The 22,988-nt window shown below is 38.6% G+C and overlaps 2 protein-coding genes across 3 annotated transcripts in view; both read left to right on the top strand.

Moving 5' to 3' along the window:
* LOC124186301 overlaps positions 1-8,545 on the top strand; it is a 111,626-nt gene extending 103,081 nt beyond the window's left edge. For both annotated transcript variants that reach the window (XM_046577865.1, XM_046577866.1), the window contains 2 exons: positions 6,697-6,791; positions 7,005-8,545. In XM_046577865.1, the coding sequence (XP_046433821.1) occupies positions 6,697-6,776 (80 nt within the window). In that variant the 3' untranslated portion in view covers positions 6,777-6,791; positions 7,005-8,545. The remainder of the gene's footprint in view (positions 1-6,696; positions 6,792-7,004) is intronic.
* A 4,482-nt stretch (positions 8,546-13,027) lies between these two features.
* LOC124187077 (streptococcal hemagglutinin-like) lies at positions 13,028-22,290 on the top strand. Its single transcript, XM_046579329.1, has 26 exons — positions 13,028-13,131; positions 13,294-13,359; positions 13,595-13,648; positions 13,744-13,875; positions 13,971-14,102; positions 14,198-14,263; positions 14,426-14,488; positions 15,156-15,206; positions 15,379-15,432; positions 15,592-15,648; positions 15,748-15,804; positions 15,937-15,993; positions 17,260-17,316; positions 17,449-17,505; positions 17,638-17,694; positions 17,827-17,883; positions 18,016-18,072; positions 18,205-18,261; positions 18,394-18,450; positions 18,581-18,637; positions 19,314-19,625; positions 19,896-20,120; positions 20,175-20,678; positions 20,715-21,794; positions 21,999-22,046; positions 22,217-22,290. Exons 1-26 carry the CDS (start codon positions 13,059-13,061, stop codon positions 22,288-22,290), a joined length of 3,561 nt encoding a protein of 1,186 aa, XP_046435285.1. The 5' UTR covers positions 13,028-13,058.
* The last annotated feature ends 698 nt before the right edge of the window (positions 22,291-22,988 follow it).

The following is a 22,988-nucleotide window of genomic DNA, read 5'->3' on the forward strand; positions in this document are numbered from 1 at the left end:
TCGTGAAGTTAATTTGGATTTAAAAAAAGAAAAAGAAAAAGAAGAAATGAGTGAATATAAGTACTATGGATCAAATTGTCTTATTCGGAATATCGATAGCTTTATGGAAGGAATAATCCCTCGAAGAAAAAAAAAAAAAAAAAAGTGAAGCTTCGCGGAGTAGAATTTTTCTTGGCAGAACGTCACCGCAATGAGCCGCTGTTTTAATATCCTTTAAGCCCGCGGAGAACGGAAATAGGTTTTCACCGGAGAATAAAAGCCCCCGGGCAAAGCTTTACAACGTTATTACACTGGCGGGCATATATTAACGTTGACTCGAGCCTCGGGCACACGTACCGTTCCGTAATGAATGTTATTATTATATTTTTTTCCACCCCTCGGTGGGTCTGAAAATCAAACGTCAAATCCAGCCGCGAGGCGTTTGTCGGCATCATAACAATAGGCAGTCCAGCACCGCCATGCGTAAATTTAAAATAAAATGTACAACTAGAGAAAAAAAAAAAAAAAAAAACAATGAGGAAAAAAACAAAAGAACCCGAGAGTTACTTTGATCAGCGGTTAAAAATCCCGTAGAAACTGGATTTTATTTTTTCTTACTTTCTTACGTATCATGCTTGTTTCCTTCACCGCAGGTGAAACGAGCCAATGAATCCACGGAGCAGAAAATTTTACGGAAATAAGAATAGCGGTGGGCTTTTTCTAAGCTCGGATAAGGCGGCCAAGAATCTCACGATAGCTACTCCGGTAAAAGTTTGTGCTTTCGATGGCTTAACGATATTACTCGAAGCTCCCTGCAGAATCCAATCCTTCGCTCTTAAATTTTCCGCGCTGTTGTTGCGCCGCGGAAAACTAGACGAGATTATCAAACTTGTTGAAAACTATAACAAGCCCTCCATGGAGGCAACGCGATTCTCCATTCGGCTGATCAACCCGTAGCCGATAATCTTTAGCGCTGATAAAGCTACGCGGTCGCTCCCCGGCTCTCGGCCTGTTAATTCAATCGAAACTCTGCCCTTACAGCCCTGGCTGTCGAAGCCTGAAACTATTGGACACGTAGAAGACGGGCGAGGCCCTCCGGAAATGCGGTTTCAACTGGGAATAGAATTTCGGAAGCTTGGCTCCCCGCTGTTAGGTAATATCGAATTAGGCTGTTTACTTTATCTTGATATGGCTCAAACAGGGGTCGACATTAAGGGTGAAGTCAAACACGAGTAGACGGTTGAAAAAGTGGCTAAATTTCCAAATTTATACCACTGTGATCTATCTTTTTTTTTTTATCAACCGAAGACGTTGTAAATTTTTGATAAAAAAAAAAAGTTTTCAAATTTTTGATTGCGGAATAGAGGATCAACTGTTCTAGAATATTATCGAAAAATTTAATAGAAATCTATTCAGGCGTTTTCAAGATATCGCGAAACTTGCAAAACATGCCGCGAAAAGTGTTTCCGGTTGATTGATTATAGGGGAAAACAAATTCTCAATAAAGCTAGACTTACCTACGTACTTTTGAATAAAACAAACCACAACCGAATTGAATAATTGGTTATTGAAATACGAGATGTAGTAGCTTGAAGAGTGCGAAACTGGTGACAGCGGTGGGATTTTTCGCAACAATTTATTCCGGTGAGTAGTCGCGACAAGGCGTTCCAAGCATCGCGAAATGAGTTATGCGATTCGCTAGCCGCCAGCAGCTGGTGAAACTTGTGTTGGTATAAGAAAGTTTTGCGAGACCAGCGGAGGAAACTTTTTCGCTGTTGCTCGTTATCATCCTGCAGTTACTTAGCCTCCTGGACATGTTTATTCCAACAGGGAGTGCTGTTCGTTAGCTGTTATGCCCGGCAAGAATTGTTTTTCTTTTGTCAACTGTTATGAGGGTCGGCATAGCCGAAGACAAACAATTTTCCAACTAGCGTACGTTCGAGCCACTCAACGGTGAACGAAATGGGGGAATTTCCGCACAGGAGGAACGCAACCGTTCGGGCACTCAGATTTAACAAGCCGCTCGGGTTCCTGCAGGCGTCTCACATCCTTAAGTCGGGATTCCAGACCCGTAGAAAAATACCGCGGATGCTGAATGCACCGTAAGAATAACCGAGTAAATCGCACCCCTGACGATCACCTTCGTCCTCAAAAATTCACCCTATCAGTTGTCGATGATCGTCGCTCAACGTTCATCGAATTCTCCAGATAACGTTGCCTCGGGAGATCGAATCATGCTCGGGGAATATTTTCAAATAATTTCAAATTGAATTGCATTTCTTCGATTGTTCCTTAAAATTACACGTGATATAATTATATACTGCAAGTTTATAAGGTGTTGCGTGCAGCGATGCACTTGTGGAAATAACACCGTCAGCTTGGAATATAATTCGTAATCATCAGTGTCGAATAAGCAAAATGAATTCCAATTTTCAATTTGAATTATCAAACGGCAGACAATCTGCATGACTGTAATGGCATCCCCCCCCCCCCCCCCCCCCTTATTATAGGCGTCCGAAAGGAAGGGTGGGAATGTTTGCGATTAGCCACAACTTTGTGAAAAAAAAGACCAATGCTTTGTCATTATATGATGAGAATTTAGGGCCGAGAATGAACTGAGTTTATTGCATAAGGGGTGTGGCAAAATTATAGGCAAACCAAGTTACACTGAATTTATTATGATTGCGGTAGGTGCGAACTGAGATAAATATTTAATTTAGCTAAGTAATCGCCGCTGAAGAAAAATACATGCGTATAATAATAAAATGCATATTTCTTATTTTATCTTTCTTTTTTTTTTTATTTGTTTCTGTTGTAAACGACTCTGACGTAAGCCTGTAATTGTGAAATAAGTACCAGGCGTTGGATAAATTGCGTGACGAAAAATTTTCTTTTTTCAGCAGCTGTGTAATTTATAAGAAAAAGAAGAAAACGATATTCTCATAAAGCATATACTCATATAAATAAGTTCGTATCCTTGAATAATTTGCATCTCGATATATTTTGGTGGATAATATATTATATGTATACTGCTATTTAAACTGATGGACTGTTAAAGACGCAATCGCTGGATCTTTACACGTGTATCAAATTTGTTCAGCTTGTATCGTCTGCATGAAAACCAGAGAAAAAAAAACTGTCCTTCCGAATAGATATAAGTTGTGTCAAAAACGATGGAGGATGTGGTAGAAATTCTTGAGGCAAAAAAAAAAAAAAATAAAACAATACGCAATACGTATTTTCAATCGTTCGTCATTTTACTTGCACAAGCAGCCCTGATTCGAGCACGTCGATTTTAAAATTGTACGTCAAAGTCGATTCTTGGGTCAACTGGACCCCGTGCAAGTGACTTGGGTTAATTACGACTGCGTTATTGAAATGCCCTTTGGGTTGATTAGGACTCGGTAGGAAAGCGAGTAAATTTATACATGAAATGTCGGAAGGCTGCGGGGTGAATCTCAAGTGCATTATCATCTAGTTTTGAGGCTCTGATTTCACCCCTCCAGGGGTGTACATGTACATGTGTATATATTGTAAATATATATATATATATATATATACATGTTGAACACGTGCGTATACGTACGCGGCGGGTGACATCAAAGGGTATCAATGCAGCCGCGAAGGGTGAGAAAATATGTAAAACAGGTGACTGCTGAGTCCGCGATTCCTCCAAAGCCGCTCTGAAATATGGATGGAATTTGAAGGGCAGGCTTTGAGCCTCCGACTGTGTCAACTCGCGGTGCGTGAAGCGTACATATACACAAAGGGTACCTAAGCAAACAAACTTTGTCACTAGGCGCCGGAATAACCCCATAGTTACGTTATAAACTCGACACACCCTTCGCGATGCGCGTCACGTTTAATCCTAATCAGCCAAACGCGTGTCGATAACACCCCGTGAATAACAATCATTCCGTCAGCCAATTATCACTCATTGAAATCGTCTTGCTTGCCTGCTCATCAAGATCTATTTGTAGACGCGTATTTTGCAGAGATTTGAATTTGGTTGTTTTTATTTATTTATTTTTTCTTTTTCCTCGATTAAACACGATGCAAGTACCAAAATTAATCGAATAATTTCACTACAATATTAAAAAGATTATTTTATCGAATATTGTACAACTGTGTATAATTAATTTGAATCTCGATTTTTATTTCGACGCTTTAATGAAATGATAAAGTTTGCGTCACCTAATTAATTTATTCAGGCCATCAAATCCGTTCCCATGAATATATATATATATATATATACATATAATTCATGGAAACGGATTTGATTTGATATATATATATGTATGTATGTATATATATTACAGTGCGGTAAAATTTACAAAAATTATCAACGTCACTGATTGGTTATCGCGATCAATATATTTGGTGGATCGTATATCGATACTAAAAAATGTACTCACAGTATCACAATTTTTGATATTCGAAATTCAAGATTCTTCTAAGCAAGGGACGCAGAGGCTTCGCGAAACTGAAGTGGAACATATTTTCGGATTTTAATCCCTTCTCCGCGTTCATTTCGCAATTCCCGGACCTCGGAATGATGGGGGGGGGGGGGGGGGGGGGTTGAAGGGGGAAGGGAATTGGCAAGCGTCAAACCGACTTCGGTATTGGTTTGACAAACGTGCTCGCTAGCGCGTGATCGAAATTTGTTTAATCAATCGCAGATCGGTAATGCGGAGCAATGAGACTAATTAGTCGGCTAGACTTCGAGGTTCTGGAAACTGGCTAATAAGTACGCTAACAAGGTTGCCATGTAATAATGCGTTACGTAGGTAATAATTATGCATTCACGTAACGATAAGCTGACTGTAGCTAGGATACAAATTATGACGAGGTGGGCTGGTTTGATCCGTCGAGAAATCCGAGTTGACGCTTAAATAGAAACGACTTCGGTTCTAGTGCTGATAAATTTTCACCGTATCTATGAAATGAGACTAATTAGCGCAGAGGAATCGGAATTTTTAGTTGGAAAAATTGTTCGATCGTCGAAGCTTTCGAGCTTCGAAAAATCTTGGGGCTGTTTTTTTGGGGACGTGCTTTTTTCGCAAGCTCTTTTCTCAGCGATGGAATATCACCGATCGAAAATTGTTCGCATTTAGAGAGATTCTTGTCCCGAAACAGGTTCGACGCGTGTTTAAACAGTTGTTTGGTAGATATCGAGTTTCCGTTTCGTCTCCCTGCAGCTTGGCTCACTGTTTCAACTTTTGAGTCCTCCTCACCATTCCTCGTCGTGACTCTCGAGACGCCGGTTCCACACTCAACCAACTCTCGAGCCGAGAAGATTTGCGTCGTTTTGTGAATTGGATTAAGCCCAATCTCCTCAGATGGCTTGCTTCATATCCAAATGCACCGCGGTTTCTAACTCTTGTCGTTACACTCCGAGATATTTCATCGAGCAAACAAGCTGCTGTGCTGCAAGCACGTAGCTCGGAATGCTTTGGTCAATAATTAACCACATCCACTTTTACGATATTGTTGTTATCGTCGTTTTGCGACCCCCAAAATTCCCTCAGCAGGCTCATCGACACGTCCACTTACTTATTGGATCGCTAAGCATGCTTCTAGCTAGGCGTTATTATTAGTTATCAACTGACTAAGTTGGTATGCGAGCAATTATTTGATATATAAATTCCTCAATGTCTCCTGAAATTATGGTAATTATTCTCGAATGATTTTATAATTACGGTTTACTGAAATGTGACAAGTTGGGCATTTGTGCTTTTTGGTCAAGCAGATCGATTTAATCGTTTTTTCTTCGTCATTTCAATATTCCCAGGTGAGAGAAAAAAAAAAAAAAAAAAGTTTCTTCTTCGCTCGATTTGCAATTTGATTAAAAAATTATACAGGAGGCGAATTTTAATCGGTAAAAATTTTTCTACAATTATCTAGAACGATGAGAATTTCGTAAAATCTTTCTAAAACAATATCTTCGAACATCCGGTTGTAAAATATCGGTGGAATTCTACGAGAAGTTGAAACAGCGTGTTTTCGAAATTTGCCGAAGCATCAACCTCCGGTTCGGTAAGAAATAAAATAAGGGTTGAGAGTCGAAGCCGCGAGGTAAAAGGAGAGCGTTTGAGAAAGGAACTCGCGGCGGCAAATGTCGCCGTTGTTAAAACGGTCAAGGGTTTGAACGGGGCAGAAAGAGGAATGGAGGAAGGAATAGAAGCATCGCCGAGAACGCTGAGAACGTGAAATAGAAATTCTTTGAGGGTCTTTGGGTCCGGAGACATGCTCGCCTCCATAAAGTCGCGACAATGAAGCGCAGAAGCCCTGCTTCTCCTCCGCCACTTTCTCGTTACACCCCCGGCTCTTCCTCTCTTCCTCCATCTCGCCCCGTCCCATTTGGCACCGTTATTTCATCCCCCAGATAGTTCCGCTGTCCAACACTGCCGTAAATTCAAGTTCATATGCGACCGTAAAATTTTATCCCGCTTCAACTGCCCGGCATCAGTAAAGCTCAGTCAGCCACCCTCTTGTCCGTCTCGAATATTTTACCCCCTCGTCTCCCTCCCTTTTTCTCTTCTTCCCTCACAATATATTATCTGTTTTTCTTTCATCCTCTTCTATCTCCGCATAAAATTAAGGTGAGAATTTCAACTATGGCCAAAGGAAACGGTCTTAATTCTCGTAACCGAAAGTCATACTCTTTTTTTTTTAAACCGAATCTTTAAAAATTTTTGTTCAATTCTTATGTTTCAGGTAACGCGGTGAGTTCGATTCCTAACGGGCTGATGATACTCCTGGTCAATACTCTTGTCGTCTGTTCTTCCATATTTTGAACTGCTTGCAACAAGGTTTGTTCACATATTTTCTCTTTCGATTTTCATTATACGCATACGAGAATCTGATCTTCTCATTGTTTAATGCAAATGAAACAGTTTTTCAATCATTCTTTCAGATCATTTTTTACGTTTCTTTCTTGTTATGTTTTTTTTTTTTTTTTTTCTCCATTGTTGTTCTGTTAAGTTTTACAAAAGTGTTATTTTTCTTTTAACTTCTGATTTCAGATCACGCATTTGGAAGAGTCCGGCCCGCATGTATGTGACACGATTTGGAAAACCGTCAACGATATTCCTCGTGTCGTTTCATTGTCAATCATCATTACTCAAGATTATTATAAATTCATATGATATATATATATATATATATATATATATATATATATATATATATATATATAATATAAATATATATTGAAACCCCCACACAGACACATTATATAGTACATAAATTATTATTATTATTATTATTATATATATATATACTTTCTGTTACATGATCTTAATAATCTTTCAATTGTCATCAACTCGATACGACGCCAAGCTATGGATAGTTTAAAATTCAAATCGCAGTTGATCAAAGAAAATTGAGAATGAGGCAACTTCTCGAGCCGAAAGGTAGGGATAAAAAAAAATCAGCTATGGCTTGTACACGTGTGAAAATGTTAATAACGGTCAATGGTAGAGGACACCGAATGGTGTAAATTGGGAGATTAGATGATTTTTTATGTACGTATATCGTCTGCTGGCAGTTGTATAAAATTTGCACAGGTGTCGGAACGTTATTCTGGATAATGATAAGCATGAAGTCGGGTTCAGTAAAGCGTGAGAATTAACATTTAAATACAACGCGCAATTATACTATATATAATGCTAAATGCAGACTTGAATTGTGTGAAAAAGATTTGGAGATGAAAAAAGAAGAAAAGAAAATAATATGGCGAGACGTTTGCACGAAATTCGTTGTCTCTTGAAAAATGGCGCGATGGTCGGCATATTCATGAAAAATGTGACACGACAATATGAAAAATAATTATATCAATTCAGTTTTCGTTAACTCAGGTAAATAGATTTTCGGACACTACCTACAAGTATGCGTATGTATGTTACGTAGGAATTTTCTACAACTTGAAAGGCAGGAGGAGATCAAATTATACATATATATATACTCGTGAAATACATACGTGTGTGTAAAATATGACCCACGTGTAACATATAAATAATAAATATGCTCTGTAATATAGCACAATTTTTTAACGGATCGATAATATAATAATATATATATATATATAATAATATATATATATACGTATACTGTACATGTTTTATCGGGCTGAATAATAACGTTTAGCCGAAGAATCTCTTTTCGCCCTTAAGGCAAGATCGTAAATTTATCAAGACGTAACGTATAAGCGATTATATATATAAGACGTCGCGAAACAGGGTAAGATGAAATATTTTGCCAAAGAATATTGTATAATATACGTACGAGCGTGAGCAGGTTTCTCCTAGAATCACTTTTATTGTTCATAATGTGTTGTTAAAGAATTATTATCGATCGTTATTTTCAACTTCGAAACTTAACGGTGTCCGATTATTCAATTTTAAGTAAATGGATAAATTAATGAAATTGATTTTACGCTGCGATTAATCGTCGAAACTCTGGATACTGACAAAGCTTTGGGCAGAGAGTAAAAAAAAAAAAAAAACAACAAAAATTACGATTATTGCTCTGGTAGTACATACGAGACCAATGGTTACATTCATAAGGACTAAACTAATATCGATGTTTGATCTGGAGGAAATAGTAAGAATTTAACTAGTCTGTAATAGCTAATCATGTCAACTTTATACCAAATGTTCTAGTAAACATGTTTTAAACTTATTGAATTGTAAACAACGCTATAAACACATCCAAACATATATATATATCACATATTATGTACATACACATGGAAAAATTAATTTTTAGGGCAAAACTGCAGCGTCTAGTTCAACGTTTCGGAAAAACAAATGTCAAGCGGAAGCAATGTTGCTGGAATAAACGAGAGAGCGGAATATCTTCGCGTTATGTTTCCAAAGATGAATTTTCAACCTTTTCTTTTGTGCAATATTGCCTCAATCTGTGTTTGCATTTGTAACGTGCTTTCTATTTATTTAAAACCAAATGATTCATTGGAATGATGGATTCCTCAAAATTCGTTTTCACGAGTAATTATCTTTGAGAATAATTTCTTTTTTTCTTCACCATAATTGGCATTACGAAACGATGAATAAGTTCAACCGAGCTGCAGTTTGACATTTTGGTAACAATCAATTTGCGGAAATGTTCGTATCGGTGAGCTGATGACCGTTTGATTTGCTTCGCGGAATTAATTAATAATCGGTGTCTTGTTAGTTTATTTGGTTTATATTGCTTGGTGTATTAAAAGTGAAAGTTCAAGCGCAGTTATTGCTCTCTAATATCGCTGTAAAAAATGTTACCTGTTTGTATCTTAATTAATTACTGCTACGATTGTTGTTGCCTATATGTACGAGATTTGTGGTTTTTCTAATAATAGTATAGCTAGCCTGAAAATTGTTATAGCTGTGATGGAAATTTTCTCATTTGCAATCTTTTTTGGAGATCAAGATGCGGAGGTAATTAAAAAACCGAAAGATCGGGAGATATTGGGAAACGATGTAATTAAATATCGGAATAACGAGTAAGATATACATAAAAATATATGAATAAATGAAAAATTTTGTACACTAATAAATCTCGTATATTATTTTCAAAGAAATTTATCATTTTCACAAATACGATATCGTGTAATATATCTATCGTAAGCCGTACGGCGTTTGTTAATTGTAATATAATAACTATTCGTGACTAATTTGGTACGACTGAAGGATGAGTGTGTTATGTCAGCTATTGTACAGACTCTCGTGGCGGAGTGATAATATATTTTTAATCGAAATGCGAATAAAATTTATTTAATGCAGTGATTATTCACTATTTTACAATAATTATTACTGTACCATAAATTGCATCGGCTATAGCAGTATATATAACGTTGTATAAAAAGAAAATTTTAAAATAAATAAAACATTGTCGTTTTGAAACCTCGGACTATATTTCCAGCCCATTCAAATTCGTGTGAACAGAATTTTTCCACCGATAGTCCAGATATAAAAATAAAGCCTAGCCTCTTTCGAACGATTTCAATAGTTAGCAGAAAAACCAAAACCAGTGGTTAAGCTAATTTAAATTTTCTGCAATCACACACAGTGAAGTTATCAAAGTCCTAAATTTGTGTCAATATTTATGTTGCTGATAGTTCAATGAGTTTGATTTCGATATGATGTTCCTTTTTATGAATCCCTACCAGTTAGGATTTTTTATAAATTTTGAATTCTATGTGAGATCGTGACTTTTGATTTTTCAATATCAAGCCTATCTTATCACAGTCGTACAATTTCAACTTGAATAAGCAGATTATTGGACGGTAAGTACATACAAGTTTTTGTGTATATATGTATATGAGATGCGAATTTCAAGGAGCTCGGAGAAAGATAATTTTTTTTTATACACAAAGCGCGATTGATTTCTTAGAAAAAAGTCATCAGTACCTTGACAATGACTGATGATACACAAACAACTTGATCTCCAAATAACATTTTCTCAATACGAAAAGAAAAAATCGAACAAAAAATGACTTCAATGAATATCCTGCAAATGCTGTGTCGATGTGTTTCACGTTTCTCTCACCTTTTTAATTATTTTTCATCCTTCTTCAACGGGTTCAGAAATCAAGAACTACTCTCTTTTTGTCATGCTATGAGAATGATTTTTCAGATACCGAGAAGCGTGCAATGAACTAATCATTATTAATCAGTTATAAGTTTCAGTATATGAAACAGATTCTTAAACTATTGCTATCACGATATTTGCACGCGTATCACCTTTATTATTTCAATCCCAGATCTGATCACCCTGTTTTGGAACATGAATTAAAAAAATATTTTGTGCATAAAGTGTTTTTCGTAGGGCAGCCCGAAGAATGAATTCTGGCATTGAATAATTGTGGTGTGATCAAGTAAATTAAAGTTTTCATCAGCAAATAAAGTTTGAAGAGTTCCACAGTTGTTTTCACAAATCAAATGATGAAGTCGGAGGCTGCTCAACATATGAATATTCTAATTTCACTCTTCTCCATTCAACGTAATTTCTAAAATGTCTTGAGCGATAAATCTTTCTCGATTTCATTACCCTCAATAATCAATCTCATTTTGTTTGTTGCTAAGACAGTTGACCTGACTTTAATTCCGGCGGACAGAAGCAAACAAGAACAATTTATCGTTGGCATAAGGTAAACAAGTCTTTGACAGCTGTACGTGACAGATTTTTCATTTTTGTCAAGCTTACTTGACAAGCAGGCAAGTGTTTCATGGGTATGAATTGAAAATCTCTGACCACCCTAACTATCACGCAATCACAGTAAATGTATACTTTATGATCAGCTATCGGAACGTCACAGTTCCTTTTATCGATAATACATTATGTGACAAGAGAATAAAGTAGGTGATTATTCCCGTACTACACATAGAACTTTATTTCCCACTCAACTCTGTTCATATTATTAACTCGAAAAGAAAATAAAAGAAAGTATGATCTCAGATTTCCCGGAAATGCGGGAGAAAAGTGTTACTTTGAGTTCTATGTTTGAGAACGTATAATCCGTCCTTGCCCTTCATGAACCTGGTGAACCTCGCGAAAATTTTATTAGTTGTTACTATCCAGAAATTTGAAAATCTCAGCGTTGACTTCAGGATATCAAGAAAATTTATAACATCTTTAATGAATAAATAACCAGGTAAGTTTCGTCAAATTTGAATACGCTAGATTAGAATCAGATGGTTTCAAAATTTGTCCATGATTCGTTGTAATGATAGAAAAGTGTTTTTTGGTCTGAATTTATAAAACTTTTCAGCTAAATTGGTTACATTATGGATGTAAATTTCAAGTAACCGCAATAGTTTACTGTGTACGTTGCTTGTCACAGTCCACTTAATGTTTAAGGATGTTTGGATAACTTAAAGCGGATAAAAGATGTCTTCAGATTGGTATCAATAAGTCATTGTGACAGCGAAGGGTTTCAAGTGAAATATTCATAATACTATAGCAAGAGTCACTTTGTTGTCTAATTGTCTAGGGTAATTAATTCGATCGCAACAACTTCAAATCACGTCCAAATAATGGAGATGCAAATCATTGTCCATATCAAATTGTGGTTACGAAAATTGTCCGTTCGAGCTCGTCAAACACAATTTAATCTAAACTAATGCACCATTCTATTCCAATCCTAGTTAGTTACTTGAAATAATTTTTAGGAAATTTTTAATCACATAATTTGAAAACGTAGTTTATGAAAATACCTTAGTCACGTTTTATGTATAATGGTTCGGTAAGCCACTCCAATTTTTGCAGTTGAACTGTTCCGTTTGTGCAAAGCAGCGAATCGCCCAGTTGATATCAAATACTCTTGACACCACAGCTGTTGAAAAATTTTCTGATAATCCAAAGTAAACTAAAAAGCGGTTATTATATTGTGACAAATGCGAAAGTACGTGTTATTTGTGAATCGAAACCAAATGAAGGAAGCAGAATTATCGGAGGTAAAATATGTGCAAATAGTCTGGTGGTAGAATGAGAAAATTTCCGACGATGAAAGCAGCTTTAAAGTTTTTAGGATTTTGACGACGTGTCATCATGCACACTGATTTATTTCCTCGCCGATGATTTTGCATGGATAGTTTATCATTTATCGATGATTAATAAAGTAACCTGAGGCTGCAAGAACTTTCATACGTTAATAAAAACGAGAATGAAAAGTTAATCAATCAATTTCTGTATATCGTATAACTTTATTCATGCAATACGTGATGGGTTTTGTAACCCATCAATTTTCAACTGGTACTTGTATCAGCAAACACCAGTTTCTTCTTGTTCGTTAACCGTCCTTTTTCCACTAAATGATATTGGTACGCAAAACCTAGCACAAGAAGTTTTGATAATCCTTGAAGAAGTGACAAGTTGTAGGTGAAATTTCTTGGTTTTTAAATATTGGCAATATTGTCAAAGCACGTTCCATTTCTGCGTTCTGATGACGTATGTTTATAGTATCACAGTTGTGTAAAGCCAATTGATAATCACATGACTGCGTCTCATGGGTATAAATATGCCACCTTAAATCTGTATACATTACCGGATTATTCGTTGCTGGTTCTCTTCTGCTCACTATGAAGAAATCTTCCTGCTCGATTCTCGCCGTGTTGGTGTTGTTCCAACTCTGCGGCAGAATTCATACACGAGGTGAGTACACGGTTTTTTGTTTCACTTATTACGATTTTGCGTCCAAATGTGCATCACCTAACTATCATCAACACCCAAAGGATGAAAGGCTGCTGATTTATTTACCAACTGCAGGCTAATTCTCAGTTCATCGCTAATAGCATAAATTTTTCCGTATTTTAGTCATTTCTGATATACCTTCACCGGACAATAACGAGGGTAGCGGTTTCGGAGGTGATGGAATTGAAGGTGAGCAATGAATAACAAAGCTTAGAGGTCATCAGTGTTACTGATAAGGGCAGAATCAATTTCACAGAGATTTGTCCATTTCAGTCACCGCTTGATTCTTACTTCATTAACATCGACACCAACATGTGGATTCCAATGAATCCTTACTACAGTAAACATAGATGTGTCTTACCGATGCTGTGTAACATGGCGAAAGTCTTTTATCACCGTTAAAATTAACTGCGTCGTATTTCAGAGATCCAAAATGGATTCGAGTCGATCAATTCTGGGCCGGAAATTGTTCCGATAGGTGAGAGTGAAGGATTAATATCAAGAGATGATCAGTATTACTAATGGATGCTACATGAGAAAAAGAGCATTGCTTTCAATATTTACGTGTTTCAGAGGTCAATGGAGGAGACCAACAATATTTGGAAGGGTTGCCACCTGCTCCAATCCAAGGAAATATGGGTGGTATTCCAGAGTTCAACAATGGATTCGACTTAATGAATTTTGAGCCTGAAAATGTTCCGATAGGTGAGTGTGAAAGATAAATATTATGAGAAGATCAGTGTTATTAATGGATGCTACACGAGAACAAGAGCATTGATTTTAACACTTGCATGTTTCAGACGTCAACGGAGGAGATCAACAATATTCTGAAGGATTGCCACCTGCTTCATTCCAAGAAAACATGGGTGATATTCCAGAGTTCAACAATGGGTTTGACTCAATGAATTTTGAGCCTGAAAATGTTCCGATAGGTGAGTGTGAAAGATAAATATTATGAGAAGATCAGTGTTATTAATGGATGCTACACGAGAACAAGAGCATTGGTTTTAACACTTGCATGTTTCAGACGTCAACGGAGGAGATCAACAATATTCTGAGGGATTGCCACCTGCTCCATTCCAAGGAAACATAGGTGGGTGGATAGCAATCTACACAGCAATGAATTTCATGTTACAAATACGATCAAGACATAAATATGTTTGTGAGAAATACAGCCGTAAGATTGTATGAGAAGGGTTCGTTCCTTTTCAAGAGTTCAATCTCGAGGTAGCTTTATCAAGTTCACGTGTTTCAGATTACATCGTGAGTCAAGGCGATAATGAAAACGGGCAAGCAGCCTTCGGAATTCAGGGTGAAGGTGAGCAGACAATGATTCTTGATCGATTGACAAATGTCATTCAATATGCATGGAAAAGTACAAATATTCGTACAAAATGCAGCTATTCAAATATGTTAGGCTAATCATTTTATTCAAGATGTCCAAGAAAAGCTGTCTATTCAAAGTTTGACTATTTATTCCAACAGCTTTATAGAATGTAGAATAAGAATCAGATGGAGTTGAAAGTTTTTGAATTAAGGTTTAAACGAAACAATGAATGTGGGTTTTCATATGGATTCAGTGATTTTAGGAAAAATTCTCGCGATTGGAATCGCTCCGATTTATATAGGGATTGGTTCATTTTGTCAATGGGTAGAATTTTGTCGATCAATTTTCTTGTCCTATGTAAAAGTTCCTATTGAATGATACTGGGCTGGTGTCAGTGAGCTGCGATTGAATCGTTGTTAATATTGTTCAGTCATATTACAGAGCGAAAATGAAGTTTCAGTGAATGATAATGGAGCACAATAGTAAATCGCGGTATTGTGTTGGACGGTTCACTCAATTTTCATTTCATCGAACGAGTTTTTGAATCCTGTAGAATCTTTTCGCTCGATAGACAAAGAAGTTTATTTTCGACAGCGCTGATGTAATGTAACGTGGCAAGTGTTTTGTCGTCGTTCGTATTAACCTACGTCCATTTCAGACGCTGATGCGGGCATTCCAGTAGGCAATGACGAACAGCCAATTGATAATGGTAGGTTCACGATGATGATCAGAGTAATAATTATGATGTTCCTGTACAACTCCGTGTATCGGTTAACATGTTGTCCAAGAATTTGGCTAATTATTCGCATATTGTAGGTAGTTTTTTTATTTTTCAAACATTTCCATATTCAGACATTCTCCATCATATTTACCTGATTTAGATGCCAACGTTGACGTTCAAGATGATTCACCGGTCATTGGATTTGTAGGACAAAGTAAGTAGCTAACAATTCAACCTAGCGGTGATTGTTATTTCCGATAGATAAAAAGCTACATACGCTTATGGACAATACAGCTGTTAGTATGTGTGAAAGAAGTCTACTATATTTGAGGTGTTGGAAGAATGGTATCCATTTATTGTTGACGTATTTCAGATACCATCTTTGACGAACAAGCGCCGCTGAACAATGCAGGTTTCTCGGATAACATGGGTGAGTGTAAAACTAAGCTAATAAGATGAGACACATTTTTCTTACATACGCAGCAGCATCTATAAGAAGATCTTTCTACATTCGAAGCACTTTATTTAGGTGACGGCTCTGGAGAACAAGCATCAGCAACCAATGCAGGTTCCGGTAGTCAATTTGGTACGTGTAACACTGACTAATAAAACAAGTGATGTTTTTCCTGGCGTGGAAAGCACTATTTTAATTCAGGTTTTGTAAAAGAAAATCGTTTCATTTGCGTTTTGGTTCATTTGGTTGCATTTACAATTCTAGGTGACAACTCTGGTGAACAAGCACCAGCAAACAATGCAGGTTCCGGTAGTCAATCTGGTATGTGTAACACTAACTAATAAAACAAGTGATGTTTTTCCTGGCGTGGAAAGCACTATTTTAATTCAGGTTTTGTAAAAGAAAATCGTTTCATTTGCGTTTTGGTTCATTTGGTTGCATTTACAATTCTAGGTGACAACTCTGGTGAACAAGCACCAGCAAACAATGCAGGTTCCGGTAGTCAATCTGGTATGTGTAACACTAACTAATAAAACAAGTGATGTTTTTCCTGGCGTGGAAAGCACTATTTTAATTCAGGTTTTGTAAAAGAAAATCGTTTCATTTGCGTTTTGGTTCATTTGGTTGCATTTACAATTCTAGGTGACAACTCTGGTGAACAAGCACCAGCAAACAATGCAGGTTCCGGTAGTCAATCTGGTATGTGTAACACTAACTAATAAAACAAGTGATGTTTTTCCTGGCGTGGAAAGCACTATTTTAATTCAGGTTTTGTAAAAGAAAATCGTTTCATTTGCGTTTTGGTTCATTTGGTTGCATTTACAATTCTAGGTGACAACTCTGGTGAACAAGCACCAGCAAACAATGCAGGTTCCGGTAGTCAATCTGGTATGTGTAACACTAACTAATAAAACAAGTGATGTTTTTCCTGGCGTGGAAAGCACTATTTTAATTCAGGTTTTGTAAAAGAAAATCGTTTCATTTGCGTTTTGGTTCATTTGGTTGCATTTACAATTCTAGGTGACAACTCTGGTGAACAAGCACCAGCAAACAATGCAGGTTCCGGTAGTCAATTTGGTACGTGTAACACTGACTAATAAAACAAGTGATGTTTTTCCTGGCGTGGAAAGCACTATTTTAATTCAGGTTTTGTAAAAGAAAATCGTTTCATTTGCGTTTTGGTTCATTTGGTTGCATTTACAATTCTAGGTGACAACTCTGGTGAACAAGCCCCAGCAAACAATGCAGGTTCCGGTAGTCAATCTGGTATGTGTAACACTAACTAATAAAACAAGTGATGTTTTTCCTGGCGTGGAAAGCACTATTTTAATTCAGGTTTTGTAAAAGAAAATCGTTTCATTTGCGTTTTGGTTCATTTGGTTGCATTTACAATTCTAGGTGACAACTCTGGTGAACAAGCACCAGCAAACAATGCAGGTTCCGGTAGTCAATCTGGTATGTGTAACACTAACTAATAAAACAAGTAATGTTTTTCCTGGCGTAAGAAGCACTATTTTCATTCAGATATTGTAGAAGAAAAGCGTGTCATTCGTTTCTTCGTTCATTCGGTTGCATTCACAATTCTAGGTGATAACTCTGGTGAACAAGCATCAGCAAACAATGCAGGTTCCGGTAGTCAATCTGGTATGTGTAACACTAACTAATAAAACAAGTGATGTTTTTCCTGGCGTGGAAAACACTATTTTAATTCAGGTTTTGTAAAAGAAAATCGTTTCATTTGCGTTTTGGTTCATTTGGTTGCATTTACAATTCTAGGTGACAACTCTGGTGAACAAGCCCCAGCAAACAATGCAGGTTCCGGTAGTCAATCTGGTATGTGTAACACTAACTAATAAAACAAGTGATGTTTTTCCTGGCGTGGAAAGCACTATTTTAATTCAGGTTTTGTAAAAGAAAATCGTTTCATTTGCGTTTTGGTTCATTTGGTTGCATTTACAATTCTAGGTGACAACTCTGGTGAACAAGCACCAGCAAACAATGCAGGTTCCGGTAGTCAATCTGGTATGTGTAACACTAACTAATAAAACAAGTAATGTTTTTCCTGGCGTAAGAAGCACTATTTTCATTCAGATATTGTAGAAGAAAAGCGTGTCATTCGTTTCTTCGTTCATTCGGTTGCATTCACAATTCTAGGTGATAACTCTGGTGAACAAGCATCAGCAAACAATGCAGGTTCCGGTAGTCAATCTGGTATGTGTAACACTAACTAATAAAACAAGTGATGTTTTTCCTGGCGTGGAAAACACTATTTTAATTCAGGTTTTGTAAAAGAAAATCGTTTCATTTGCGTTTTGGTTCATTTGGTTGCATTTACAATTCTAGGTGACAACTCTGGTGAACAAGCCCCAGCAAACAATGCAGGTTCCGGTAGTCAATCTGGTATGTGTAACACTAACTAATAAAACAAGTGATGTTTTTCCTGGCGTGGAAAGCACTATTTTAATTCAGGTTTTGTAAAAGAAAATCGTTTCATTTGCGTTTTGGTTCATTTGGTTGCATTTACAATTCTAGGTGACAACTCTGGTGAACAAGCACCAGCAAACAATGCAGGTTCCGGTAGTCAATCTGGTATGTGTAACACTAACTAATAAAACAAGTAATGTTTTTCCTGGCGTAAGAAGCACTATTTTCATTCAGATATTGTAGAAGAAAAGCGTGTCATTCGTTTCTTCGTTCATTCGGTTGCATTCACAATTCTAGGTGATAACTCTGGTGAACAAGCATCAGCAAACAATGCAGGTTCCGGCAGTCAATCAGGTAAGTGTCACATTGATAGTCACAACAAGCAATGTCTTTACAGGCGTGAAAACCAATATTTCATACAGAATTTGTGAATGAAAAAGTTTCATTTGCTATTTGGTTTATTCAGTTGCATTTACAATTCTAGGCAGTAGCTCTGGAGAACAAGCACCATCAGACAATGCAGATTCCGGTAGTCAATTTGGTAAGTGTCACAACAAGTAATGTTATTCCTACCGTAAATAGCACCATTTTTATACACATTTCGTGAATTGAACACGTTCTATTTGTCGTTAAGTTCATTTCAACGTGATTTATTCTCACTAACGAGTGAACTACAGTCATATTACATTGAATACGAAGACTGAAAAATATGATAATTTTTAAACCGGTTGGAAAAATTTCCTAATACATTTGCATCAAGCCTTACGCTCGCCTGAATTTTCAAACGAACATGCCTGATGAACGCAAAGCTTTATTCGCACTGATGAGAATGCAATTGAACGATGTGAACGGTACAATAGTTGACTTTACCACAAAACAACAACTAGAGACTCCAAAACATATTCTAAATATCAGATACCGCTTGAGTACGGTAATGTGATTTGATTAACTCACACTTGTGATACGCAGCTAGCATTGATTCGCACATCAGAGACTGTGACATTTGCTCAGGTTTTTATTACATCTGTTGAACAGTTTCATGTTGCATTATAACTACATTTGCAGAAATATACCAGCCAACAGCTAGTACGTTAGAGCAATCGAAATTAAGATCTAATTGCAATCGACAAAATTCTGAGATTTACAGTGAGGTATAATGTCTGTCACCCCGTGTGATTGGATTTCCCGATGCTGTTTCTGAGATCTCTGTATTCTAGGTAAAGCATCTGTTGAATGGAGAGTTAATTCGACTGCGACAATTAACGAAGCCGCGACAACCACTGAAGTTGCGACGACGACTGAAGCACAGACAACGACCGAAGCTGGAACAAGTGACGAAGCTGCGTCAACGACCGAAGCTGAAACGACTGATGAAGCTGCATCAGCGACTGACGCTGGAACAAGTGACGAAGCTGCTTCAACCACCGACGCTGGAACAACTGACGAAGCTGCATTAACGACCGAAGCTGGAACAAGTGACGAAGCTGGAACAACTGACGAAGCTGCTTCAACGACCGAAGCTGGAACAAGTGACGAAGGTGCGTCGACAACCGAAGCTGGAACAACTGACGAAGCTGCTTCAACGACCGAAGCTGGAACAAGTGACGAAGCTGCTTCAACGACCGAAGCTGGAACAGGTGACGAAGCTGCGTCAACGACCGAAGCTGGAACAAGTGACGAAGCTGCATCAACAACCGAAGCTGGAACGAGTGACGAAGCTGCGTCAACGACCGAAGCTGGAACGAGTGACGAAGGTGCGTCGACAACCGAAGCTGGAACAAGTGACGAAGCTGAAACAACTGACGAAGCTGCTTCAACGACCGAAGCTGGAACGGGTGACGAAGCTGCGTCAACGACCGAAGCTGGAACAAGTGACGAAGCTGCTTCAACGACCGAAGCTGGAACGGGTGACGAAGCTGCTTCAACGACCGAAGCTGGAACAAGTGACGAAGCTGCGTCAACGACCGAAGCTGGAACAAGTGACGAAGCTGCTTCAACGACCGAAGCTGGAACAAGTGACGAAGGTGCGTCGACAACCGAAGCTGGAACAAGTGACGAAGCTGGAACAACTGACGAAGCTGCATCAACGACCGAAGCTGGAACGGGTGACGAAGCTGCTTCAACGACCGAAGCTGGAACAAGTGACGAAGCTGCTTCAACGACCGAAGCTGGAACGGGTGACGAAGCTGCGTCAACGACCGAAGCTGGAACAAGTGACGAAGGTGCGTCGACAACCGAAGCTGGAACAAGTGACGAAGCTGCTTCAACGACCGAAGCTGGAACGGGTGACGAAGCTGCTTCAACGACCGAAGCTGGAACAAGTGACGAAGCTGCTTCAACGACCGAAGCTGGAACGGGTGACGAAGCTGCTTCAACGACCGAAGCTGGAACAAGTGACGAAGCTGCTTCAACGACCGAAGCTGGAACGGGTGACGAAGCTGCGTCAACGACCGAAGCTGGAACAAGTGACGAAGCTGCTTCAACGACCGAAGCTGGAACAGGTGACGAAGCTGCGTCAACGACCGAAGCTGGAACAAGTGACGAAGCTGCATCAACGACCGAAGCTGGAACAAATGACGAAGGTGCGTCGACAACCGAAGCTGGAACAAGTGACGAAGCTGGAACAACTGACGAAGCTGCTTCAACGACCGAAGCTGGAAAGGGTGACGAAGCGGCATCAACAACCGAAGCTGGAACGAGTGACGAAGCTGCGTCAACGACCGAAGCTGGAACGAGTGACGAAGGTGCGTCGACAACCGAAGCTGGAACAAGTGACGAAGCTGGAACAACTGACGAAGCTGCTTCAACGACCGAAGCTGGAACGGGTGACGAAGCTGCGTCAACGACCGAAGCTGGAACAAGTGACGAAGCTGCTTCAACGACCGAAGCTGGAACGGGTGACGAAGCTGCGTCAACGACCGAAGCTGGAACAAGTGACGAAGCTGCTTCAACGACCGAAGCTGGAACAAGTGACGAAGCTGCTTCAACGACCGAAGCTGGAACAGGTGACGAAGCTGCGTCAACGACCGAAGCTGGAACAAGTGACGAAGCTGCTTCAACGACCGAAGCTGGAACGGGTGACGAAGCTGCGTCAACGACCGAAGCTGGAACAGGTGACGAAGCTGCGTCAACGACCGAAGCTGGAACGGGTGACGAAGCTGCTTCAACGACCGAAGCTGGAACAAGTGACGAAGCTGCTTCAACGACCGAAGCTGGAACAAGTGACGAAGCTGGAACAACTGACGAAGCTGCATCAACGACCGAAGCTGGAACGGGTGACGAAGCTGCATCAACAACCGAAGCTGGAACAAGTGACGAATCTGCGGCAACGACCGAAGCTGGAACAAGTGACGAAGCTGCGTCAACGACCGAAGCTGGAACAAGTGACGAAGCTGCGTCAACGACCGAAGCTGGAACAAGTGACGAAGCTGGAACAACTGACGAAACTGCGTCAACGACCGAAGCTGGAACAAATGACGAAGCTGGAACAACTGACGAAGCTGCGTCAACGACCGAAGCTGGAACAAGTGACGAAGCTGCTTCAACGACCGGAGCTGGAACAACTGATGTAGCTGCGTCAACAACCGAAGATCAGACAACGACCGAAGCTCAGACAACCACCGAAGCTGCAACAACCACAGCACAGACAACGACTGAAGTTCAAACAACAACCGAAGCTCAGACAACTACTTCTGCTCGTAAGTGGACGAAATCAAATTCATCTGTCAAAGGAAATCATCATAAACATATCGCTATCGCCAAAAGTGACAATAATTGATCTAATTGACATTACGTTATATTTCAAATCGACTTACTTGATCAAATGCTTTTACTGAACAATGTTTCCGTTATTGAGAACGGATCTTCCAACAGCTGATTATTATATTTTACACACATTTCAGCTACCACAACGGAAACTCCGACCACAGTCGTCACTACTCTTTCTGATGGTAAGTGTAATTCGTATACTCTAGACACCGTTGATAATAAAACGTATTTGTAATGCTCCTATCACCATATGAGATCAATATTTCTACATTGTCACTATAGTATGCACTTATCGGCTAATCTTGTAAGGAAGAGTTCTGTCCTAATTACTGCGAATATTCTCATATTTCAGAATCTTCCGACACGTCGTCCTCCTATGATTCCGGTTGGTCGCTATGGGATGCTGTTGTATCAAGTGGTGAGTAGATGGCAATAATACTCATTACACTATTGTTCCGATATCGAAACGTACATCTGAATTCGAAATTGAATTTGGACGCATACCAAGACAAATTCATTTGCTACCTTATATCGAATTCTTAACTTTAATGAAATTTGTCATCAATTTATAATACTGCTCATTGATGTTGATGATTCGTCGAAAATTCATGCCCTGCCTTTATACAAATCTTTATGTTTCAGTCAAGACCGCTGCATCGGCAACTAAAAATACGTTATTCGGGTGGTTATAAGTTTGGATCTTCAAGTGTGACTTACACATTTTTTAGCCATAAATTGTAATATCTATTTGTAATAAGACACTATTTTATTTGTCTGGATTGACAGAGGATTGTACATGCCACGTCGCATCCAAACTTATGTAGTGCAGTCAAAGAACTTTTCAACCTAACATATGAGATCAAAATTCTGTCAAGTTGGTAATATACAAAATCATGTAGGACGAAACAAACAAGAAAAGAAAATGTTTTCGTACGTTAGACGATAAATCTGGATAATGAGTCAGATTTATTGAGACAGTTTTATTCGCATTCAAGGAGACTCTGTACTACTTTGCAATTATTTCAACATCAGATGTAATTTTGATAAAACGATACATATAATTTTTAGAGAAATATGTATGGTTTCATTCATTACGCATGTAAGGACGACAAAATTTGCGTGAA

This window comes from Neodiprion fabricii, chromosome 7 (genome assembly GCF_021155785.1).
Source record: "Neodiprion fabricii isolate iyNeoFabr1 chromosome 7, iyNeoFabr1.1, whole genome shotgun sequence".
In the NCBI taxonomy this organism is placed as follows: domain Eukaryota; kingdom Metazoa; phylum Arthropoda; class Insecta; order Hymenoptera; family Diprionidae; genus Neodiprion; species Neodiprion fabricii.